The sequence below is a fragment of the Erythrolamprus reginae genome, chromosome 1 (genome assembly GCF_031021105.1).
Source record: "Erythrolamprus reginae isolate rEryReg1 chromosome 1, rEryReg1.hap1, whole genome shotgun sequence".
NCBI classification, from domain to species: domain Eukaryota; kingdom Metazoa; phylum Chordata; class Lepidosauria; order Squamata; family Dipsadidae; genus Erythrolamprus; species Erythrolamprus reginae.
The window spans coordinates 145,540,326-145,565,067 of record NC_091950.1 but is presented as its reverse complement, the minus strand read 5'-3'; the positions used below and the strand labels follow the sequence as shown (position 1 = coordinate 145,565,067).

The window sequence follows — 24,742 nt, the reverse complement described above, 5'->3', positions numbered from 1 at the left end:
TCACATTTTTCCATTATTCAACCCTTTTAAATTGGGAAATCCATAAATCATCAGATCTCTCCCCCCCCCCCTCCAATCTTTACTGTATATTTCTCCATTGCGGGTATCTCACTGTTGTTGTTTTTACCTTTGTGTATATACTAATCCTGCTGCAGTCACCATATCCAAACCAGTCTTCCACGTGTTTTTTCTAATCTGCTGTCCATAAGTCCATGTCTGTATTTCAGTCTCAAAAATAAGCAATGGGTGTAATTAATGATTAATAATTCATGATTAATTTCATGTCAGCATTTCAAGTTAAAAAATTTATGCTTGGACTTCAGCAAAGCCTTTGATACGGTTCCACATGTGGCGAGGGGGACGTTTGCCCAGGTTCGCCTGGTGCACCAGTTGCGACCCTATTTGGACCGGGAGTCACTGCTCACAGTCACTCATGCCCTCATCACCTCGAGGCTCGACCACTGTAACGCTCTCTACATGGGGCTATCTTTGAAAAGTGTTCGGAAACTTCAGATCGTGCAGAATGCAGCTGCGAGAGCAATCATGGGCTTTCCCAAACATGCCCATGTCACACCAACACTCCGCAGTCTGCATTGGTTGTCGATCAGTTTCCGGTCACAATTCAAAGTGTTGGTTATGACCTATAGAGCTCTTCATGGCACCAGACCAGATTATCTCAGGGACCGCCTTCTGCTGCACGAATCCCAGCGACCAGTTAGGTCCCACAGAGTGGGTCTTCTCCGGGTCCCGTCAACTAAACAATGTCACTTGGCGGGACCCAGGGGAAGAGCCTTCTCTGTGGCGGCCCCGGCCCTCTGGAACCAACTCCTCCCAGAGATTAGAATTGCCTCCACCCTCCTTGCCTTTCGTAAGCTTCTTAAAACCCACTTCTGCCGCCAGGCATGGGGGAACTGAGATACTCTTTCCCCCTAGGCCTTTACAATTTTATGCATGGTATGTCTGTATGTATGTTTGGTTTTATAATAAGGGTTTTTAACTGTTTTAATATGCTGTTTTTATTACTGTTGTTAGCCGCCCCGAGTCTATGGACAGGGGCGGCATACAAATCCAATCAATCAATCAATCAATCAAATAAATAAATAAATAAATAAATAAATAAGGTTCAGGAGGAAAGTGTTTTTAATAGGAAAGCGAACACAAGAACAAGGGGACACAATCTGAAGTTAGTTGGGGGTAAGATCAAAAGCAACATGAGAAAATATTATTTTACTGAAAGAGTAGTAGATCCTAGGAACAAACTTCCAGCAGATGTGGTTGGTAAATCCACAGTAACTGAATTTAAACATGCCTGGGATAAACATAGATCCATCCTAAGATAAAATACAGAAAATAGTATAAGGGCAGACTAGATGGATCATGAGGTCTTTTTCTGTCGACAGTGTTCTATGTTTCTATACACAACGTTTTGTATTTATTTAGTACTGCCAATTTCACTTCATTCAGTTTCATGAAGGCCCTGAGCACCTTTTCAAAATTATTAAATAATATTCTAGATGGATAATAGTGTTGTGTTATTAAAAATACAAAATGGAAAGAATAACAAAGCATATCACAACACTAAATAAAAATAGTAGCAGAGATAAAATCTCTATACTGTGATAAATTCAACGCTGGCTTCTCTCTATCTATACGACTAATCTTGATCTAAGGTAATGAGCTAATAAAGTTAAAATTAGTTCACATTCTCAACACAACTTCACTGTACACTCGCCCACCCTCTTCTCTTTCTTCACCTCTTTTTTCTCTCCTCTCCTCCTTTTCTCTCTATCTTTATTTTTCCCTTGCATATTATCTTTCTCTTACCTTTTCGTAAGTTTATACGCTTACTGAATGCTATTATATATATATATATATATATATATATATATATATATATATATATATATACACACACACTGTTTTGTTAAAGATCCTATTACCAACTATTATGAATGTTTTTTATGTTTTGTATATTTGTAAATAAAAAATTTAAAATAAATAAAATAAATAAATAAAAAATAAAAATAGTAGCAGTGAATGTTCCTGCCCATTAACACTCTGAGGAAAACCACTCATATTCATTAATGGGCGGAGAATATTTGCTATACCATTATTTCTCAATGGCTTTGCTGGATTGCAACTCTACCATGTTATAATGGTGTGAGATAAAATTATTTTTAATATGTTGATTGAGCAGTCTGATTTTTTGTTGCCTTCCTTCAAGTTTATAACTAAGGGTCGCCACCTGGATACATAGTTGTACTAAGGCTGTATTAAACTAAAGGGGAAATCAAAATATGCAAAGGCCTGACTCTCTAAGTTGGGTCTACTATGTGTATGATTTCTTTGGGCGAGAGTGGTGATTGCTTTGCTTTCTCTGCCAGCACTGGGTTACAAGCCGTCAGATGCGTTTTGAAGGAGGGTTTCAAGGTCGCTGCAACAAGCTGGTGGATGGCTGCTACTCATTCTGGCAGGCTGGTTTACTGCCTCTCCTACATCGAGCTTTGCATGCCAAAAGTAAGTTTGAACTTTGCTATATGTTACCCATGCTTTCTCCACTGCACACAGTTTCTTGACACTGATTTCCTCTTTGGAGTAGACACGTATGCTGGAGTTCAGTGAAAGCTCACGAATGAAGAGCACAGAATAATCTTAGCTTTTGCATTCTGATTTTGTAGCAACTGGGAAATACCCTTCTTTCAACTTAGTAATAAAGCTAGAAAGCATGTAATGCTACAGACCGCTGACTGGCCAAAGATTAGAGACAAAAGCAAAACGTCATGTCTGAGGATAGGCAAAGTACATCTTCAGTTCTGTCTCTTTTCCAACCTGTCTCTTGCTCAATACTCATTTGGGTCTAATTATTTCCTTAGCAACTAGATCCTTCAGTTGTCTTGCAGCTCAGCATACAACTGTTGGATGGTCTATTGACCACCTATAATTGGAAAGACTAGACGACAAACCAGCAGCTGCCAACAACTGCTAGAAATTTAGTTCTTGCCTGCAGAGTCTCCTTAAAGTTCCGTAGAGTGAAATAGAAAATCTAGGACATGCCATCTTGATAATGATTAAGTGATCTACATTTGCTACAATTGACCCTTGTGAGTGTGCCATGAGGACATTTTCAACCTGGGGTGTTTCTTGTGTTGGGCTAGAGCTCCAACCCTAGCTGGGCACGATGAACGTTGGAGTCCATCTGAATAACTTTACCCAACCTGTCTTCCAAAACGGCTTTGACTCCCAAAATTCTCAGCAGTGGTTACATTAGCTAGGAAAAAACTGAAGAGCTGAATTTAAAAATCTTGGATAGTGTCCAGGTTTGGGAAGGGTGACTCTAGTCTAGACAATAATAACATAGGAAATATAGTTCTCCAGTAGGGTCATGCTCCAGAACTAAACTAAACGACTACTGCAACGCTCTCTACATGGGGCTACCTTTGAAGAGTGTTCGGAAACTTCAGATCGCCGCAAGAGCCATCGTGGGGCTTCCAAGATCTGCCCACATTTCACCAACACTCCACGGCCTGCACTGGTTGCCGATCAGTTTCCGGTCACAATTCAAAGTGTTGGTTATGACCTATAAAGGCCTACATGGCATCGGACCAGAATATCTCCGAGACCGCCTCCTGCCGCATGAATCCCAGCGGCCGATTAGGTCCCACAGAGTTGGCCTTCTCCAGGTCCAGTCGACCAAATAATGTCGGCTGGCAGGACCCAGGGGAATAGCCTTCTTTGTGGTGGCCCTGGCCCTCTGGAATCAACTCCCTCCAGAGATTCGAATAGCCCCCACTCTCCTCGCCTTCCGTAAAATGTTGAAGACCCACTTTTGTTGCCAGGCGTGGGGATAATTACCATATTTTCCCCTTTTTTATTATGTTTTTGACCTTACTGTATGATAGATTAGGTTGAATGTGTATGACTGCATAGTTAGGAGTTTCATTATGTTATTAATGCCTTCTTAAATGGATTTAATTTTTTATTATTAGATTTGTAATGTATTGTATTACTGTTATGCTGTGAGCCGCCCCGAGTCTTCAGTGAGGGGCGGCATACAAATCTAATAAACTATAAACTATAAACTTGAATCAAGCAAGTTCCTTTTCTATATTCCCATTAATATGGTGTGCAGGAATTATTTTCAACTATTTTTCTTAAGTATTTATTGACGTGATGTTTCTCTTAGGTGATCCTGCTCTCAGTATGACACACTGGATGTTTGACCAACAAGCCCTTCAAGAGTATATCTTGTTGTGTTGCCAATGTCTTGCAGGAGGTCTTTTGGACAAGCCAGGAAAGTGAGTAGTCCTGGGTGATTCTTGACAGGCATCTTCCTTGCAATTGGAAATTATAAATTTGGGATTATCAAAAGTCCTGGTCGCATGTTGCTTAAAAACGCTTTGCATAATAGCGATCAGGCAAGGGTCCCTTGTCGCCACCGCTACTGGTGCAGCTGTGCGCGCAGCTCTGGGTGACCGACGGGCAGATGTGTGCGCCCGTGAGAGATTTGGCTTTTGTGCAGATTTTGCCGATTTTCAGCAATTCCTTTTGTTCCGTGCATGTGCGGAAGCAAAAAAACTGGCAAAAATTGGCAAAATCTCACATGTGCAAGTGTCCTCGCATCGGATTTCGCTTCCTGCACATGCGCAGAAGCCAAATCTTGCGCGGGTGCCCATTCGCTGGTCAGCTGGAGTTGCATGCACAGCTCAGTTTTCCCTACCGGAGCCATAGAGTGGCCTGTATCGGTAGGAATCCAATACTGATAGAGGTGCATTAAAATGATAGCCAGAGAAGCGTTTTGGAGAGCTAGAGTTAGGGAGGAATTAGCAGCAGAATCTGAATTGGGGAATCTGCATTGAAACATCACCTCGAGGCTCGACTACTGTAATGCTCTCTACATGGGGCTACCTTTGAAGAGTGTTCTGAAACTTCAGATTGTGCAGAATGCAGCTGCGAGAGCAATCATGGGCTTCCCTAGGTATGCCCATGTTACACCAACACTCCGCAGTCTGCATTGGCTGCCGATCAGTTTCTGGACACAATTCAAAGTGTTGGTTATGACCTATAAAGCCCTCATGGCATCGGACCAGAATATCTCTGGGACCACCTTCTGCCGCACGAATCCCAGCGACCAGTTAGGTCCAACAGAGTTGGCCTTCTCCGGGTCCCATTGACTAAACAATGTCGTCTGACGGGACCCAGGGGAAGAGCCTTCTCTGTGGCGGCCCCGACCCTCTGGAACCAGCTCCCCCCAGAGATTAGGATTGCCCCCACATTCCTTGCCTTTCGTAAACTCCTTAAAACCCACCTCTGCCATCAGGCATGGGGGAATTGAGACATCTCCCCCTGCCCTATATAGTTTATGCATGGTATGTTTGTGTGTGTTTTTAAATAAGGGATTTTTAGAGATTTTTAAATATTAGATTTGTTGTACATTGTTTTTATTATTGTTGTGAGGTGCTCCGAGTCTACGGAGAGGGGCGGCATACAGATCTAATAAATAAATAAATAAATCCAACTTCCACATTTTTTTGTCCAGAGCGGCAGAATTCAGCAATCCATTTAAGTAAGTTATATTAAGTTGCCATAATTCTACTGTAACCTAACAAGGGAAACAGCTTGTTTCAAATTTACTGGCAACTCCATTGAACTCAACCAAGCCTTAAAGACCCTTCAAATTTGCCTTGTGTTCTATTGTGAAGATAAATGTAGCCAGATTAATATATGCATTGGCGGCCAGGCAAAAACTTGAGAAATGAAAGGAGATAGAATTTGATCATCATCCTCCAGATCTTTCTGCCTTTCTTTGGAATACCCATTGACTGAATGTGATGTCCAGGTAGTTCTCAATTTAGAATAGTTCATTTAGTGACCATTCAGATTACAACGGCATCGAAAAAAGTGACATGACTGTTTTTCACAGTTACAACCTTTCCAGCATCCCTGTGATCATGTGATTAAAATTCAGAGGCTTGGCAACTGGTTCATATTTATGACCGTTGCTGTGCGCCGAGATCATGTGATCACCTTTTGCAACCTTTCTGAAAAGCAAAGTAATAGGGAACCCAGATTTGCTTAACAACTGGGTTACTAACTTATCAACTGTAGTGATTCACTTAACAACTGAGGGAAGAAAGGTCATAAAATGGAGCAAAATTTACTTTAATAAATATATCATTTAACAACAGAAATGTTAGGCTCAATTGTGTTTGTAAGTCGAGGACTATTTATAGTCAAGATGAGACCAAGGCAGGAGTGAATTCCAGCAGGTTCTGACAGGTTCTGGAGAACCAGTAGCGGAAATTTTGATAGTTCGGAGAACCAGTAGAGGAAATTTCGGAGAACTGGCAAATACCACCTCTGGCTGGCCCCAGAGTGGGGTGGGAATGGAGATTTTGCAGTATCCTTCCCCTAAGAGTGGGGAGGGAATGGGGATTTGCAGTACAGTATCTTTCCCTGGCCACGCCCACAAAGCCACGCCCACAGAACTGGTAGTTTAAAAAATGGATTTCACTACTGAACCAAGTGGATACTTGAGTCTCCTTCTAGCTAGATTTTGCCTGTTGGCTTGATTTTCTACATATTCTAAACCTAATTTCAAGAGCCGCAATGGCACAGTGCTTAGAATGCAGTACTGTTGGTTACTTTTGCTGACTGCTGACTGCCTGCCGTTCGAATCTCACCGGCTCAAGGTTGACTCAGTCTTTCAGCCTTCCATCCTTTCGAAGTGGATAAAATGAGGACCCAGATTGTTTGGGGGCAATCGTGACTCTGTAAACTGCTTAGAGAGGGCTGTAAAGTAGTGTGAAGTGGGATATAAGTCTAAGTACTACAGTGGTACCTCGACATACGAGTCTAATTCATTCCAGACCCGAGCTCGTATGTCAATCAACTCGCATCTCGAACGAATGCCTTTAGACTTTGTTTTTCACGCCCATATAACTGGAAGCAAGGAATTCTTGCGCCGCCTAGTGGAAGCTCGGCTCGTATCCCGAATTTGAGCTTGGGTGTCGAACAGAAATTTTGCTTGGAATACTCGCATGTGGAGCAGCTCGTATCTAGAGGTACTACTGTATTGCTAATTTAAAAAACGAACTCTACATAAAGCCACTGCAATTTATGTTACTTCAACCTTGTGTGCGATTCCCCTCCAGGTCTCGAGATTTTTACCATACATGCTACTGCCTGAGTGGGTTGTCGATAGCACAGCATTTTGGCAGTGGAGATCTTTTACATGAAGTCGTGCTAGGAGTGCCAGAGAACCGTCTGGTAAGCTTCATCTGAACTGGACTTGATATCTATGTGTGTAGATGCCCAGGATTGGTTATGGTTTTTTTAATGCAGGTCAAGCCCCCTAGCAGAGCTTTCTTAATTATACCCACCTGTAGATATCAGGTACCATGAAATGGGTTAATCAGGCTCTTGTAGTGTACTAAACTGTAATGTGACTTGTAAACCACAGTTTAGTGTTATACATGTACAAACCATAATAGATAGAAACATAGAAGATTGACGGCAGAAAAAGACCTCATGGTCCATCTAGTCTGCCCTTATACGATTTCCTGTATTTTATCTTAGGATGGCTATATGTTTATCCCAGGCATGTTTAAATTCAGTTACTGTGGATTTATCAATCACATCTGCTGGAAGTTTGTTCCAAGCATCAATTACTCTTTCAGTAAAATAATATTTTCCCATGTTGCTTCTGATCTTTCCCCCAACTAACCTCAGATTGTGCCCCCTTGTTCTTGTGTTCACTTTCCTGTTAAAAACACTTCCCTCCTGAACCTTATTTAACCCTTGAACATATTTAAATGTTTCAATCATATTCCCCCTTTCCCTTCTGTCCTTCAGGCTATCCTCTCGTGAGATTTTGCTTCCTGCACACGTGTAGAAGCCAAATCTCACTCCAATGCACCCGCCCGTCACCCGAAACTCCATTTCCACACTCCCCCGGTCTGGTAGGACCCCAATACTGGTCCTGGGGTTATACGATCACCTTCTAACAAGCAAAGTCAATGGGAAGAGAGCCAGATTTGTTTAATGACTGCACGATTCATTTAACTGAAGTGATTTAGCTTGACGACCTGGCCAAGGAGGCAAAACTCACTTAACAACTGTCTCCCTTAGCCATGTCAATTTTGGCTTCATTTGTGGTCGGAAGCTTTTGTGGTCATTTGTGGTCGGATGGCTTAGTAATGTTAAAACACATGGCTTGGTGCGAGATATGTAACAATATATAAACTGATACTCTTGTGAGGCAATTTTTAGATAGCGATGGGGATGAGGCAGGATGGGAATACTAGGGTTGGCAGGCCAAAGCCTCTACTCCAACGACGGCTTGGGCCTGACAGGCGTTGTGTTGCGTGTGGGGCAAGTATCTCCCCATTTCCCTTCCACAGTCCCAGCTGGCTCTAGCATCAAGAAGATTAAAGATACTACTCTTCCTGTGCCAACAGAGTCCTTGCCTCATACACATTAGATTAGAAATCCCTCAATGTTCCATAAATGAGGGACCTTAATTTTCCTGAGATTCACAGTCTATCTGCAGTCTTGCATACATTTTTCTTTCTGACTTGATAACCAGAAGGAAAGATCTTCCTCACCAGCCTTAGAAAAATGGCAGATGGCAAGCAGAGGAGTTTGCGGAATCTTACTGTTTTGTTGCGTAGAGATAGGCAAGCAAGCTTTGTTGACATAGCCAGCAATGCTAAAGCTTGAAAACATCTACAGGGTATTGAGTCACAATAAACTGGGCTTGACAATACATTGTTCGGTGGTCAGAGCAAAGTTGAAGAAATTTTCTAATAGCCTTCAGAACATGGGATGTAGATTTAGTTTAGTTTAGTTTACTTTACTTTATTGTCATTTGGACGTCTTACAACAAAATTAAACACCATCTTCTGTGAACAACTATAAAAATAAAACACATATACACAACCCTCTAGAACGCTGTCCTATCTGCCACTGTGCAATTGGCAAAACATACACAGGTGAAGTACCGGTAAGTTAAAATACTTTCTATGATGCAGCAGTAGAAGGTCACCAGCAGTTTTTCATTCAGTTGTTTCCTGAAAAGTCTCAGGTAGTATAATCTCTGCTGGGCCTTTTTGACCAGTGCTGCAATGTGAGTGTTCCAGGTCAGGTTCTCTTTTATGCTAACAGCCAAAAACTTAAAATTGGCCACTTGCTCCATTCTGTCTCCATTGATAAGTAAGGGCTGGATGTCTGATCTATTCCTTCTATACTCCGCTATAAACTCCTTGATCTTATTGATGTTAAAGATCAAGTTATTGTCTCCACACTACGAAAGCAACTGGTCCACCTCATTCCGATAGGCAGACTCATCCCCCGCGCCTCGGAGATGAACGTACAGCCATTTGTTTAACAATTACTCAAAGTTACAACAATGCGGAAAAAGGTTACATACAGTTGGTCCTCGTACTTATTATCACAGTGATCCATGGTCACATGACCATGATCTGGGTGCTTGACAATAACTACCTCACATTTACATGTTTACAGCATCTTGGGGCTACGTAATTGCCATTTGTGACCTTCCCAAGAGGGTCCTGAAAAACATGGTCAAATAATGGAAACCAGATTCCTTTAAAGACCATAGCAAAAAAAAGATAAACTGGATCGGCCTCGCTTTAACGACTTCCTTGCTTAGTGATAGAAGTTCTGAACTCAATTGTGATGTAAGTCAAGGACTTCCTGGTGCTCGGTGGTCAAGCTTTTATCAAGTAAAATGAATGCATCTGCTGACTGAATGTTTATTTTATTTTATTAGTTTACTTGGTCGGTTTTCTAGGCCTCCCTTCTCTAGAGACTCAGGGCGGTTTACAATATAGAAAAATACAATGAATATGAAAGTGAGACCCAACCTAATACTAAAATTAATAGCTAAAACACCTACAATGTAAAAAATCCCTATAATAAAATCCTAATAATATAAAAACATGCATTCAACATTCATTCATTCATTTATATAACATTTAAATGTCCAAATTTGGTGATTGCTTCTTTGGGGGGAAGAGTTGGGTGTTGGGTTAGAGAACTGCCAACAGCCATCAGAATTGCAGTTAATTCTTTTTTTTCTCCTTTTCCTTCATTCCCAAACAGCAGCCAACACATCCTGTCTACAACATCTCCCCTGGCAAAGTGATGCAAGCTGTGATGCACTTCCTGAAAAAGCCAATTCCGAGTAGAGAAGAGACTTATACTAACTGAGCCTTCTCGCCGCCCTTAGAGAGACTTTGCAGTGTATTGTCCTGATGTTCGGCGCAATAACGCTGCATATCGTCTTGGCCGATGTGGGACTTGAGCCATGAAGTTAACTTCCTCGGGCTCTACTTTGAGTGTGCGTGCCTGTCTTTTGAGAGAGCTTTGCTAGCCATACCAAAAATATACCAGTTGTCTTTAGAACGGAATAGCCGATTGGCTGTGTGACGGTGTATGGTTGGTCATGCTGGGTGCTCACTTAGGCAGGAAGCGCTCTCATTAAGGAGCAGCTTTGTTTTTGAAACAATGCAGCATGTTACTATCGTAAGCATCTGGCAAAGCAGCTCTGTTGTTTCATTTGCACTATGCTAAGCATCATGGGGGTGGGAGGAATGGGGGTGGGGGGATGTAGCTCCATCATCAGCTGCATACTGGCTTGGCCAGAGATGGTACATTGATCTCCTACTCTGGGAGGCAGTTTCTTTAATCTGGCTCTTTACATTCCCCGAGGGATTGTAAACATTTCTAGCCAGGAGATTTAGTTTCCCAGCTATTGGATGCACCGGTAGAAAGAAAACCAAGCTAAATGGTGTATGCATATCCTGACTGTGTAGTTGTGTATCACATGTTGGATGGAGCACTCCGGGAAAGCGTGGTCTTGGACATTGGCACCAAAAGGTTTCTTTCTGCCTAGATCAAAAAGAGGCAGATAGGAATGCTTCTGCAAGACTTTTATTTCCCATGCAAATTGCTTGTCTGGGGATGGGATTGATAATACAATGATGTTTATGCATTTTGTAAGATATATACAGTATATATAAATACAGTACGTTCAGAAAGTATTCAGACCTCCTTCACTTTAGTCAGTGTTGTTATGCTACAGTCTGATTCTACAGTCGTTGGAATCCATTTTTTCCTCACTAATCTACTCTTGGTACCACATGTTGATGTGAAAACAGAATTTTGGAAACATCTGTGAATTTATTAAAAAAACAAAAACCTGAAACCTCACGTTGGCATAAATATTCAAAACCTTTGCAACAACACTTGAAATGTCTCGCCTTTCTCTTGATCGTTGCTGACATGTTTCTACACCTTGATTAGAATCTACCTGAGGTAAATTGATCAGACATGATTTGAAAGGCACACATTTCTCTATAGAAGGCCTCAGGGCTGAGGGATAGTGTAGCAGAGCAAAAGCAATGAGGTCAAAGGAACTGCCTGTAAAGCTCAGACAGGATTATTGCAAGGCACAGATCTGGGGAAGGCTACAATAAAATTTCTGCTGCACTGAAGTTTCCTAAGACACAGTGGACTCCATAATATTCAAATGGAAGAAGTGTGGCACAATCAAGACTCCTCCAAGAGTGGGTTGCTGGTCAAACTGAGCAATTGAGGGAGAAGGGCCTTAGTAGGAGAGGTAACCAATATGGTTACTCTGATTGAGCTCTAGAGATCCTCTGTGGAGATGGGGCGGAGCTCCAGGACAACGAGCACTGCAGTCTTCTACCAATTTGGGATTTATAGCGGATGGAAGCCTCTCCTCGGTGCAAAACCCACGAAAGCCCACTTTGCGTTCGTAAAAAAGCACCTGAAGGACACTCATGTTGTGAGGAACAAGGTTCTCTAGTGTGATGAGGCCAAGATTGAACTGTTTGGCCTCCATTTTAAACATGTCTGGAAGAAACCAGGCACTGCTCATCACCTGCTTAATATCATCCCAACACTGAAGCATGGTGTGGGGGTGTTTTTCAGCAGCAGGGACTGGGAGACTGGTCAGGGTTGAGGGAAAGCTGAATGGAAGCAAAGCACAGGGAGATCCTCAATAAAAACCTGTTCCACTGCACTCATGACCTTGGGCTGGGCAAAAGGTTCACTTTCTAACATGACAACGATCCCAAGCACATAGTAAAGACAACAGAAGTGACTTAGGGACAACTCTGTGAAAGTTCTGGAGCAGCCTAGCCAGAGCCCTGACATGAACCTTACTGAACATCTCTGGAGGGACCTGAAAATGGCTGTCCACTGATGGTCACCATCCAACCTGACAGGTTGAGAGAATTTGCAAGGATGGCAGAAAATCCCCCAATCCAGGTGCTTGTTGCGTCACACCCAAAAAGACTCAAGGCTGTAATTTCTACCAAAGGTGCTTCAACAAAGCACAGAATGAAAGGTCTGAATACTTATGCTTATTTCAGTTCTTTTTAATACATTTACAGACATTTCTAAAATTACATTTTCACTTTGTCACTCTGAGGTGCTGAATGTAGATTAGTGAGGAAAAAATGAATTTCAACAACTGTAAAATCAGGCTGCACTATAACAAAATTGACAAAAGTGAAGGGGGTCTGAATGGCTTTCTAGATATACTGTATATACAATAATTGCTTTCTTATTACTTGTACAGTTATGACTTAATAAAATTCTTCACAGTAAATGTGTTTTAATTCATACGGTTGCCTGAAAACCCTTTTAGTGCTGGGCTACACATTAAGAAAAATAATTATATTTAGTCTTGGGGTTGTATTTTTGTCCTGCGTGGTAAGAACAGGCATCAGAAAATATTCCACCTACATGAAAATAATATCACCTCATATGTCATTGGTACAGGTGTGAAAGTCTTGGCATATTTGGGTTTCTTCCCATGTAAGTTTCAGAGATTTTTGGCGACGTTTTGTTGAGGTCCCACTCGTCATCTTCAGGCTGGTGCTTTTGACCTGTAGAAAAAAGTGTAATATGCTACACACATATACATCTGTATCATACATACATATGTGTATGTAACATATTTTTGCTGATAATGAAAATGAAGGGAGACTAGTATAGATCTATTTCAAGCTATTTCAAGTTACCGGTATATCTCCACTGGACTTTTGCAAATGGATTTGCAATGATTAAATAATTCTTAACTCTAGAAAACTTCCATTATATATTGCTGCTGGCTCTCAAAGGCTAGATTAAACTTAGCTCGGTTTGGTAGAATTCTGCTTCACAACAAGAATCCTACAGCACTAATAGTTTTGCCTGACACTTGCATAAATGTAACACTATGGAAAACTGATGTGAAGGAGGTGGAGCAGGAAAAATTGTATTCTGCAACAGCCAGTAGAAACCATATAGAGCTATCTTCTGTTTGAGGGCTCGTGAGGTATGGACTGTTCAATTCATGGCATTCTGTGCAATAGATATGCATGCTAGGAATTTTAAAAATTCATCCCCACATCTAGAAGGTGCAGGTGAGGTAAGATTGATCTACATTTGGATGAGCTCTTTTGGGATGCAATCCTATGGTTTCTCTAATGCAGGAAGGACAATAAATGAGAGGTGAAAACGGTGGGTGCCTTTGAAAGGCAGGAAAGGTTGATCTGGAATGGAACAAAATCTGAGGCATTTATTTCTTCCTATATAAGGAGCATAAAGATGCAACAGTCATATCTCTGAATGAACAGCAAAAGACAGTGAGTGTGGGAGAGAGAAAGTAGATTTAACTGTTGACTTTTTAAATCTCTCAAGTTACTATTTCCTACAACTACAAAGATGTTTGAATGTACTGCTTGGTGAAATCTCCAAAGTTAAGCAAATTCTGGCCAGCAAGAAAGGGTGAGTTTGAAGCACCAGTAAATATATTCCTCTTCATAATTGGGAAAAGGAATTGATTCTAAACAACTGCATGATGTATGTCTATAAATGCAGGTTTTCTTTATACCATTTGTACAATTATTAGGCCACTGAGTATTTTGACCATACCATCCTTAGTATGCATATTTTCCACCTTCAGGCGGTATAAACTTAAATGCTTAGTGGCTATAAGTAGATCGGGTAATGTATATTTGTTTAATGAGGGAGGGTGTGGCCTAAGGACACCTATATCAAAGTGCATAATTATTAGGCAGCTTTTCCTCAGGCAAAATAGGTTAAAAAAGAGATTTAACTGACTGAAAAGTCAAAAATTGCAAAAAGTCTTTCAGAGGAATGCGGTCCTCTTGAAATTGCTAAGATATTGGGGCGTGATCACAGACCCATCAAATGTTTTGTTGCAAATAGTCAACAGGGTCTCAAGAAATGTGTTGGGAAAAAAAGATGCACCTTAACTGCCAAAGATTTGAGAAGAATCAAACATGAAGCTACCAGGAATCCATTATCCTCCAGTGCTGTCATATTCCAGAACTTCCAGAGTGCTCAGAAGTACAACAGTTTCAGTACTCGGAGACATGGTCAAGGTAAGGAAGGCTGAAACCCAACCAGCACTGAACAAGACACATACGTTGAAATGGTATGACTGGGCCAATAAATATCTGAAGACAGATTTTTCAAATGTTTTATGGACTGACGAGATGAGAGTGACTCCTGACAGACCAGATGGATGGAATTGTGGCTGGATCAGTAATGGGCACAGAACTCCACTTCGGCTCAGATGCCAGCAAGGTGGAGGTAGGGTACTGGTATGGACGGATATTATGAAAGATGAGCTAGATAATGATAATAATAATAATAATAATAATAATAATAATAATAATAATAATAATAATAAGTTTTAGATTTGTATGCTGCCCCTCTCTGCAGACTCAGAGTTGGCCATTTTGGGTTGAAGATGGACTCAAAATCAACTCCCCAAATCTACTACCAATTTTTAGAAGATACTTTCTTCAAGCAATGGTACAGGGATCTACATCTTTCAAGAAAACCATAATTTTTATGCAGGGTCCATCACATGTATCTAAGTCAGCGTCAGGCCACCAATTTTGGCCCTACCAGAACGTGCTGGGAGCATGTCCTTGTGCATGCATCTAGCTTGCGCCTGTGCCCAGCACATAATTCGGTTTCTGTGCATGCGCAGAAGTTGAACCCCATGCGAAGATGCACACACAATCGATTTCAACATCGGAAATTGGAGGGAAGAGATAAGAGCTGCCTGCTTCACTGCCAACTGCCGCCATGCCCCTCGCCCTTGCTCCCCCCGCCTCTTGCCCTGCCACTCTTCTCGCCCCTGCTTACCTGATCACCTCCTGGAGGGGCCATGACACAGGGAGCAGGCTGGGTGGCCCCAATTCTGGCCAAGCGGGCTGCTCTATGCTCTCCCATGCTTCAGGCATCTCTCCTGCGGCCTGGGAGATCAAAGAGCAGGCCACAAGCCCGGAGCTGGGGCAGGCCACTTTTGTTGCCGGTCCCAGCTGCTGCTCTAGGCACGCCAGAAAGATTCGGCTGCCGCACATGTGCAGCAGCCGAAATCTCTTTCCGGCAGCAAAAATTGCTGATTTCTTTGCTTCTGGGCATGTGCAGAAGCAAAAAAAACGGTAATTTTTTACTGGAATCACTCTGGTTGTGCGTGCATAGCGCGTGCACACCTGACCGCAACTGCTACTGCTGCTGGCCTTTGCGCTATATTTTCCCCGTACTCCATTATGTGACTAGCCAGTAAAGGCCTTAAAGATGAAAAAATAATGACATGGCCCCCTTCCTCACCTGACCTAAACACTATTGAGAACTTGCTGGCCCTTCTTAAATGTGTTTTTTTTTTGTGAAGGAAAATAGTACACCTCTCTGAACAGTGTCTGAGAGGCTGTGGTTGCTGCTGCACAAAACGTTGATCGTCAACAGATCAAGAAACTCAGGTTTCATGAATGGAAGGATTATGACTCCTATTGAAAAGAAGATGGCTATATTGGTCACTTATTTTTTTTTTGTGAAATGTCAGAAAAGTTTATTTGTAAATTTTAAGTAGTTTGTTATTCTCACTTTAACAGATAAAAATAAATGAGATGGGGAAGTTTCCATTTTTCATTTTGTTGCATAATAAATTGCACACTAATACTTACCCAATAATTATGTACACATAGATACTCTCCTGAAAAAGCCATAACCTCACTTTAAGTTCTTAAATATTCAGGTTTGAGGTTTATTAACATTTTGGATTGACCGAGAACACTGTAGTTGTTGAATAATAAAATTAATCCTCCAAAAAATAATAATACAGTAATTGTGCACATAGTGTATTTGTATAATCCAGGATGCAGGAATTCAGCTGTTTGGATACCAACTTAAATTTTGAGGGGTTTACAGTACAATTTATCATCTTCAATACACCTTGAATATACTTCCCTCAGCAAATCCTATAAGCGTAAATCCTATAAGATTAAAATACTATAACTTAAGGAGGTGGGCTTAATAGTGCTTATAGTATTCCTATAAGTAGTTTCCATGCAGCCACATAAGATACTTAAGACTTTGGACAGCAATAGAAGCTCCCATGCAGCCATGAAAAGGCTGTTTAACTGATGGTTGTAAAAAATAGCAGGCAGCATTTTTTTTTACCACTTATGAGAGTAAAGAGCTGCAAGGATGCTAATTTTCATACTGTGTGTTGTAGTAAACTATGCTTTGTATTAAAGAACCATTTGTTTTAATGACCACAAATGAATGGTCTCTTTCATGTAAAATGTCAGAAATGTTAGATTCAGGAAGTGCTAAAAAAAAGTGTGTGCAGGGCAGGGGGAGGAAATGGAACAATTGCCCTCTGATTAAGTTGCCACTGTATTTTGCAGAGTCCCAGTTACTGTGTTTTTACTGATTGTTCACGTTAGAAAGTTAATATACTGTATATAGCATAGATAGTTTACTTAGAGTGACAAGTGAAGTGTTCATTTACTGTTTTGAAACGGAGTTCAGAGCTATTATACTATAACGCAGACTCATCGCTAAAAATGCTGCTTAAAATAAAAAAGGGTGGGGACCTTGATATATGTGCACGAGGAACTCCATTCCCTTGAGGTATTATCAGGACTATGTGCCAAGAGTAAAACAGATTAATATTGTCAGTATTGCTGCCTGGCTGTCTTTAATTGAAGTTATGCAAAGGACCACACATAGCCGATTGCAAAATGTTTTTTATTAAAGTCGCTTGACGTTGCTTACATAAAACACAATTAACCTAAATTTAGGATGAGAAATTTACTATAGCTTTGTGGTGATCTGAAAAATAAAATGCAACTTCCCTTTTGAAATCTATAATTCTTAACAAGCATAGGAAGAATGGACCCGTTGAAAACACCAAACCAAGCAGTTGTTTCTGGGCAAAGAAAAAATGTTTAAGGAGTTGTGGTGGGATGGGTAGAAATATCCCTGTAATATAAAGGTTTGTGTACTAAAAAACAGCATCTCCGATACCCTATTTCCTCAGGTATTTCCTATGCAGGATTCTTATAGCAGTGTTTCCCAACCTTGGCAACTTGAAGATATCTGGACTTCAACTCCCAGAATTCCCCAGCCAGCGAATGCTGGTTATAGGACAGTGATGGCGAACCTGTTTTTGGTTCACATGCCAAAAGGGTGTGTGTGTGTTACCATGTGTGCACATGCCCACATCCTTCCCCTCCGCATGTGGGCCCCCCCCCCACTGCCCCTGCACATGCCCACAATCTCCCCTCACTGAAAAAAATACCCAAATGGGCAAACCGGAAGTTTGGGGAAACGCACTTCCGGTTTGCCATTGTGCTGTTTTTTGCACTCCGGGGCTCCAGGAAGCTTCCCTGAACCTTCTGGAGTGCAAAAAACAGCACAACAGCAAAACAGAAGTGCGTTTCCCCAAGCTTCCGGTTTGTCCATCAGGTGGCGGTTGTTTTGCATCCGGGGCTTCAGAGAAGCTTCCCTGAAGCGTCCAGAGGGCAAAATGGCCTTTCCCAAGGCTGAAAATCAGCTGGCCAGCGCACGCATGCATACAGGGCAAAGTCTCGCTTGCCCTCTGATATGGCTCCACGTGCCATTTGTGGCACACATGTCATAGGTTCGCCATCATGGTTATTTATTTATTTATTTATTTATTTATTCATTCATTCATTCATTCATTCATTCATTCATTCATTCATTCATTCATTCATTCATTCAATTGGATTTGTATGCCGCCCCTCTCCGAGGACTCGGGGCGGCTCACAGCATGTACAAAAACAGAACAATAATATGAATCCAATTAATAATACATTAAAACAACCATTTAGTTCAATTAAGAGAAAACCTATCAAACCAATCATTCAACAATCATACAGAAAACATTCATTGGTCAGGGGGAAGATCTAAAAGCCCCAGGCCTGGTGGCAAAGATGAGTTTTTAAACTTTTTTGGAAGGTGAAGAGGGTGGGGGCAGTATGAATCTCTGGGGGGGAGCTGATTCCAGAGGGCTGGGGCTCCCACAGAGAAGGCTCTTCCCCTAGGTCCCGCCAACCAACATTGTTTGGTCGACGGGATCCTAAAGACACCAACTCTGTGGGACCTCACCGGTCGCTGGGATTTGTGCGGCAGAAGGCGGTCTCAGAGATAGTCTGGTCCTATGCCATGTAGGGTTTCATAGGAGTTATAGAAGGCAAATTTCCACCTGCTGACAATTAGGTTGGGAGAGGAAATGATTGCTGAGTCTTTTGGCTTATAATGTCACTGTACTCTCCAGGGCTTTCCTGAACTATGCTAATGCCGTAATTCCTGATTGTCTACTTTTCACAAACTTAGCATGGCTTCCACAGCTTTAGAAAACAGGGAATGTTAGCTCAACAGTAGGTAGATCTAGGAGAAAAAGTTGCATTGAATTGAAGCATAGCGAATAACTCTATATAAGGCTAACGAACTACTCAATTGAAAAACTGAAAAACAAAACTCAAATGTTACAACTGGTCAGATTTTTATATTGTTGACTTCTGTCTTATAACCAGATCTTATAACTAGATCTTATTAAAAAGCTGCTTCATGAACTTTCCACACATTGTATATATGTACCAAAAGTTGAGCACAATCCTGGAGATGAGCCCTTTTTCCTATGCTTGTGAGATTATAGACAGGAAATCTGCAAACATAATATTTTAGAATAACAGAAGGCCGGGGACAGCTACATTAAAATTGGGAACCTGTGCCATTTCCTGTTACATGAGGCAGCAGTCATTTTGCTTGCTTAAATATTTTGTTAGCATCCTACTGAGATGTTGCTAAGAGGGTATCAGCTTTCATGACACTAGGAGCCCTACAGGAACACATTAATTGTACATGTTAGGCATGTAAATAAAGCAGTTGCCCAAATAGCTGTCTAAAGAATTTCTGAAAATATACAAACATTTTCATCTAATTTCTTCTGTACAGTAAATATACAGAGATTTGACTGGCTTAGTGGCAATTAAGATTTCCCTCCAGATGCTTTGCTAGATTGCAAACCGGGATTCGTATCTGCTGCCATGCTTACTGCTCCTTTTTGAGCAAAATATGCCCATCTTTTCATTATTGCATCATGCTTGAATCAGGAATGTACACTGCATGTTCTTTTTTTGTCCAAATAACAAATAGCTTGAAATGTTATTTTCCACTAGAACCAAGAATGCCGCAACGACAGCTTTGGGCTCTGGAGGATACTTGTGTAACATGCTTTGTCCCAAGCAGAATAAAGAAAACCAATTCATTAATTAAAACCCAATGATCATGAGAAACCTTGATACTTTCCAGAAGTGGCTGGGGAACACAAATTATTGGAATTTACCTTCAATAATATGGCAGGCACCCAACTAGGAAAAATTGAGGTAGAGCAAGAGCCAGACGTCTAACCTTGGGCTTTCCTGTATCTTCCCATTCCTTTTGCCAAATATGACAAGCAGCTGTGAGTTAAGATCATTTTGGTCTTGTAAGCACTAAAATATGATTGAAAATGTGACCACATAGAAACATAGAAGACTGACGGCAGAAAAAGACCTCATGGTCCATCTAGTCTGCCCTTATACTATTTCCTGTATTTTATCTTATGATGGATATGTTTATCCCAGGCATGTTTAAATTCGGTTACTGTGGATTTACCAATCACGTCTGCTGGAAGTTTGTTCCAAGGATCTACTACTTTTTCAGTAAAATAATATTTTCTCATGTTGCCTTTGATCTTTCCCCCAACTAACTTCAGATTGTGTCCCCTTGTTCTTGTGTTCACTTTCCTATTAAAAACACTTCCCTCCTGGACCTTATTTAACCCTTTAACATATTTAAATGTTTCAATCATGTCCCCCCTTTTCCTTCTGTCCTTCAGACTATATAGATTGAGTTCATTAAGTCTTTCCTGATAGGTTTTATGCTTAAGACCTTCCACCATTCTTGTAGCCCGTCTTTGAACTCGTTCAATTTTGTCAATATCTTTTTGTAGGTGAGGTCTCCAGAACTGAACACAGTACTCCAAATGTGGTCTCACCAGCGCTCTATATAAGGGGATCACAATCTCCCTCTTCCTGCTTGTTATACCTCTAGCTATGCAGCCAAGCATCCTACTTGCTTTTCCTACCGCCCCACCACTTTATTAAAAAACAACAACAAAACACCCAGTTGCCAATAATCCAGGAGAAAATTGAAAATTCTCTCCCTTGACACATGACCCATTTTATTGTTTATTTTACTTTATTACCACCAATATCCCAAATATTTTGTATAGTCTCTGGGCAATAAACATGCATTTTACAGAAATACTACAGTCAGTTGGATTATTTATTCCATTTTGGGAAGAGATATAATATTTTAGAGCAATTCAAGAAGAAATGTATGTTTTATATTTGCCACCCAGTCATTTCTTTGACATGGGCAGTTATAGAAATGTAAATATGAAAAAAAAATTGGGAGCAATACATGTGAAGACTTGTCATTAAGAATTGCTTTGTTCCCAAAGGTAAAGTACATTAATGGATAATGCAGATTTTAGGACTGGAAAATGCTCTACCATAAAACTAAGCAATGGCAACCTAATTCTTGAGCTAATATAAGGCCAAATAATGATCCCATGTTATAATTTTGGAAATATAGTTTAAGCATAGATATCTGGGGAGAGCGGTAATTTATCAGAATTTTTGCCATGTTGTAGATGGTTCAACAAAATGGCTGCCATCCCCTCAAATTCCTTTGTAACCCAATTTTTGTTTGTACATAATTTTTGGTCCAAGAAATACACTTATACAGACCAGAGCTACAGCCACTCAACTTTTTTATTTTTAAAGATGCCAATGGGGCCTATTTTAAAAAAATATATAATCAGACTGGTGGGAAACCTGAAGTAAAAGAGAATTCTATGGCCACTAGAACTTCATTTTGAATGCTTTGAAATATAGTGTAATGTGTGAAAAAACAACTTTTCATTTCTAAGTGAAACCTATTTCTTTTTCATATCAGGCAAAAATCTCAGATGGGGGCTACTTCTCTAGACATTTAGCATTGTTATAACCCAAAGCTTGTTGGTATGTTTTATAAGCTCTAAGTCTTTCAGTTGCTCCAAGGATGTTGGATTCTGTCTGAATGATGAGAAAAAGTTTGAAAAATGGAGAGTTGCAAGGTGGAAAACTTAGGAGTTTGTAATACAAGGCCGGGTTGGTAGTGTTCTCCCGAGGCCAGCCAACCCATGGCTATGTGGGCCTCTGTGTCCTCCACACAAGGTTACAGTCAGGTTTTGACCTCTTTGTGGAAAGCCGAGAGATGGGAGCTTTTCTTAACTCTGAGGGCAAGATATTCCTTGGTTCTGTCTAAGCTCGGACACCCCAGAAACTAAGTTCACACACACGACCCAGCTGGTATAAGATGAATCTATATATATTGATAATAATTGTCCATAGCATCGAACAGTTAAAAGTGAAAGGAATCTTATCAGGAACTGGGTAGCAGTCCATGGCTAATGAGTTTTCCCGGCTGGATTCCAACAGCTCATTAAAAATTTCTGAGAAGAATCTATTAATCATTCCAAACTCACAGCATTTTGTCAGAAGTCTCGGATAGGCACTGTGTATTTTTAAAGCAGTCAGGAAGCAAACTGGACCTCTAGAGCACGGTATAAACACTTTGTCATTGTGGAATGTTGTCCTTCACCCTGATTCCTCATGAGACCTTCCTTTATATAGTCACAAGGCGTGGCCAATTGTTCTATAGAGCTATTCACTCCCAAACCTCTCCTTCTCAAATAATTATGTTGGTCATAGTCCTGTGCACTCTTGCATCTATAAGTGGTTTGCTGTCAACTCCTGAGTCACTTGATAGCATCTCTGAGGGTGCCATAGGCTCTGGTTAGCTTTTAGTCTCTAATTCCTCATCCTCTTCACTCTGACTTGGGTGCCAAGAACATTGGTCTAGATACTAAAATACATCCATTTCTTGATCTTCAAAATCCATGATCAGCTGAGCAGGACATGGATCAGCCACAACACCTACAAAGCAGGAGCAGCGGCAGAGAAGGCCCTCTTCCTTAACCTCACTGGTTGAAATTCTTTGATTGATGCAGTATGAAGCATGCCTTCCGTGCCTGAACAAGTGGAATAGGCTGATGCAAATGGGGTGAAGTTAGTTCCGTAGGTAGCCTAGCCCTATAGGGCATTATAGGTAATAACCAACATCTTGAATTGGACCCAGAGGCAAACTGGCACCAGTTCATGAAGCAGAGGTGTTATCTGTGACCTTCTTTGAGTTATCAGTGTAGCTGACACAGGCACATTCTTCACCAGTTGAAGCTTCTGGATACTTTTCAAGGGTAGCCCCAAGTAAAGTGCATTTCAATAATCCTATCAGGAGATTATCTGGGCATCAGTCACTGAGGGGGCCCTTGTCCAGGAAGGGTGTAACTGGCACATAACATGAAGCTGGGAGAAAGCCCTCCTAGCCATGGCTGCCACCCGCTCTTTAAGGAGATGTGAATTCAAGAAGACCAAGTTATTCACTAAGTCTGTCTGGAGTAGTGCAACCCTATCCAAGACCAACGACGATAAACACCTGGACACAGAAAGACCCACCCACAGCCACTCAATTTTACTAGGGTTCAATTAAAGTATGTTCCCCACTGAGAGCCTCACAGCCTTCAGGAATTGTGAAAGGATGTCTACTGCATCACTCACTTCACCTGCGACAGAGGAAAATAGATGGGTATCATCAGTATATTAGTGATACTTTGTCCAGTAGTGGCAGATAATCTTGCAGCAGTTTCATGTGGATGTTAAAGAAGAGCAGAGAATACCAAGCCCTGTGGTACCCCATAAAGTAGGGGCCATTGCTTCAGTAAACTTTTGTTTCTAATAAAAAGTTAAGATCAATGAAGCCATATACTATGGTTGACTCAGCCTTCCATCCTTCCGAAGTGGGTAAAATGAGGACCCAGATTGTGGGGGCAATAGCCTAGCTCTGTTAAAAAAGTGTTATTGCTAACATGTTGTAAGCCGCCCTGAGTCTAAGGAGAAGGGCGGCATAAAAATTGAATGAATGAATGAATGAATGAATGAATGAATGAATAAATACTGGCACAAAATAATAAATATAGGATGTTAAGGAGTAATGTGGCAATAAAACCAAAGAGTAGCAACTGAAATGAAATTAGTTTTCTAAATAATTGTAAAAGCACTACAGGTCCTAAGACACAACCTCAAAAAATCTAAATGCATTTGTTATAAGGATGACATCTGACCTAATAGTAGCATCACATGAACCTGAACTGTTTTGCAATTTATTTTACACACGCACACACATGCATGTATGAGCACATATCCCACCTTTATTATTTTTATAAACAAAGGGTGACCGTATCTCTTCCTTCTATTTTCACCACAACAATTACTCATGTGTGGTAGGTTGGGCTGAGAGTATTACTGGCCCAAAGTCACCCAGCCGGCTTTCATGCTTTAGGGCAGGACCAGAACTCAGTGTCTCCTGGTTGCTAGCCTGGTGCATTAACTGCTAGACCAAACTGGCTCTAGACCAAACTCTCTGTAGTTGCAATCTAGCAATCTAGAGTTGCAATTTAGCAACATTTGTTTGGGGATCAAGTCTTGCAGATCTCACTAGGGCTGATAATATACATTTGTAAGATCCCAGTCATAAATCTGCAAACTCCTAAAGTTAAAAAAACCCCATTAAAGTTCTCAATTATCCTATATGATTTAATTCCGAATAATCCAGTGAAATACTTTACATGGAGAAAGCAAAATTTATCTAATTATAAGGAAACCACAGGGAATATGGCTAATGACTTGGCGAGTTACCGTACCTGTGGAGAAATGAAATACACTGCTCAAAAAAATAAAGGGAACACTTAAACAACACAATATAACTCCAAGTAAATCAAACTTCTGTGAAATCAAACGGCCCACTTAGGAAGCAAAACTGATGGACAATCATTTTCACATGCTGTTGTGCACATTCAACTTTGTACAGAACAAAGTATTCAATGAGAATATTTCATTCATTCAGATCTAGGATGTGTTATTTGAGTGTTCCCTTTATTTTTTTGAGTAGTATATATGAAGCCTGGATTCTCTCTCTCTGTCACTCTCTCTTTTTGGTAATGGTTGTTACATCTTACATCTTGCATGTTACATCTTAAACCTCCGCCACAAAATTAAAAAAAACTTTCATCCTATCTGTGTATCTTCTCAGTATGTGCAAGGACTGGTAAGTCCAGGCAATCTCGAGATAAGCAAAGATGAAATTTAGAGTTCCTTTTTATACATTATTGGACACCTACTCCTGGTGACACTGAACAAAATTTTTATTTACT

The 24,742-nt window shown here is 40.9% G+C and overlaps 1 protein-coding gene across 1 annotated transcript in view; it reads left to right on the top strand.

Moving 5' to 3' along the window:
* The window catches only part of FNTB (farnesyltransferase, CAAX box, subunit beta), a 34,270-nt gene extending 21,612 nt beyond the window's left edge, over nt 1-12,658 (top strand). The window contains exons 9-12 of the mRNA XM_070728281.1: nt 2,385-2,517; nt 4,184-4,295; nt 7,152-7,266; nt 10,123-12,658. Coding sequence (XP_070584382.1) covers nt 2,385-2,517; nt 4,184-4,295; nt 7,152-7,266; nt 10,123-10,230 — 468 coding nt within the window. The 3' untranslated portion in view covers nt 10,231-12,658. The remainder of the gene's footprint in view (nt 1-2,384; nt 2,518-4,183; nt 4,296-7,151; nt 7,267-10,122) is intronic.
* The last annotated feature ends 12,084 nt before the right edge of the window (nt 12,659-24,742 follow it).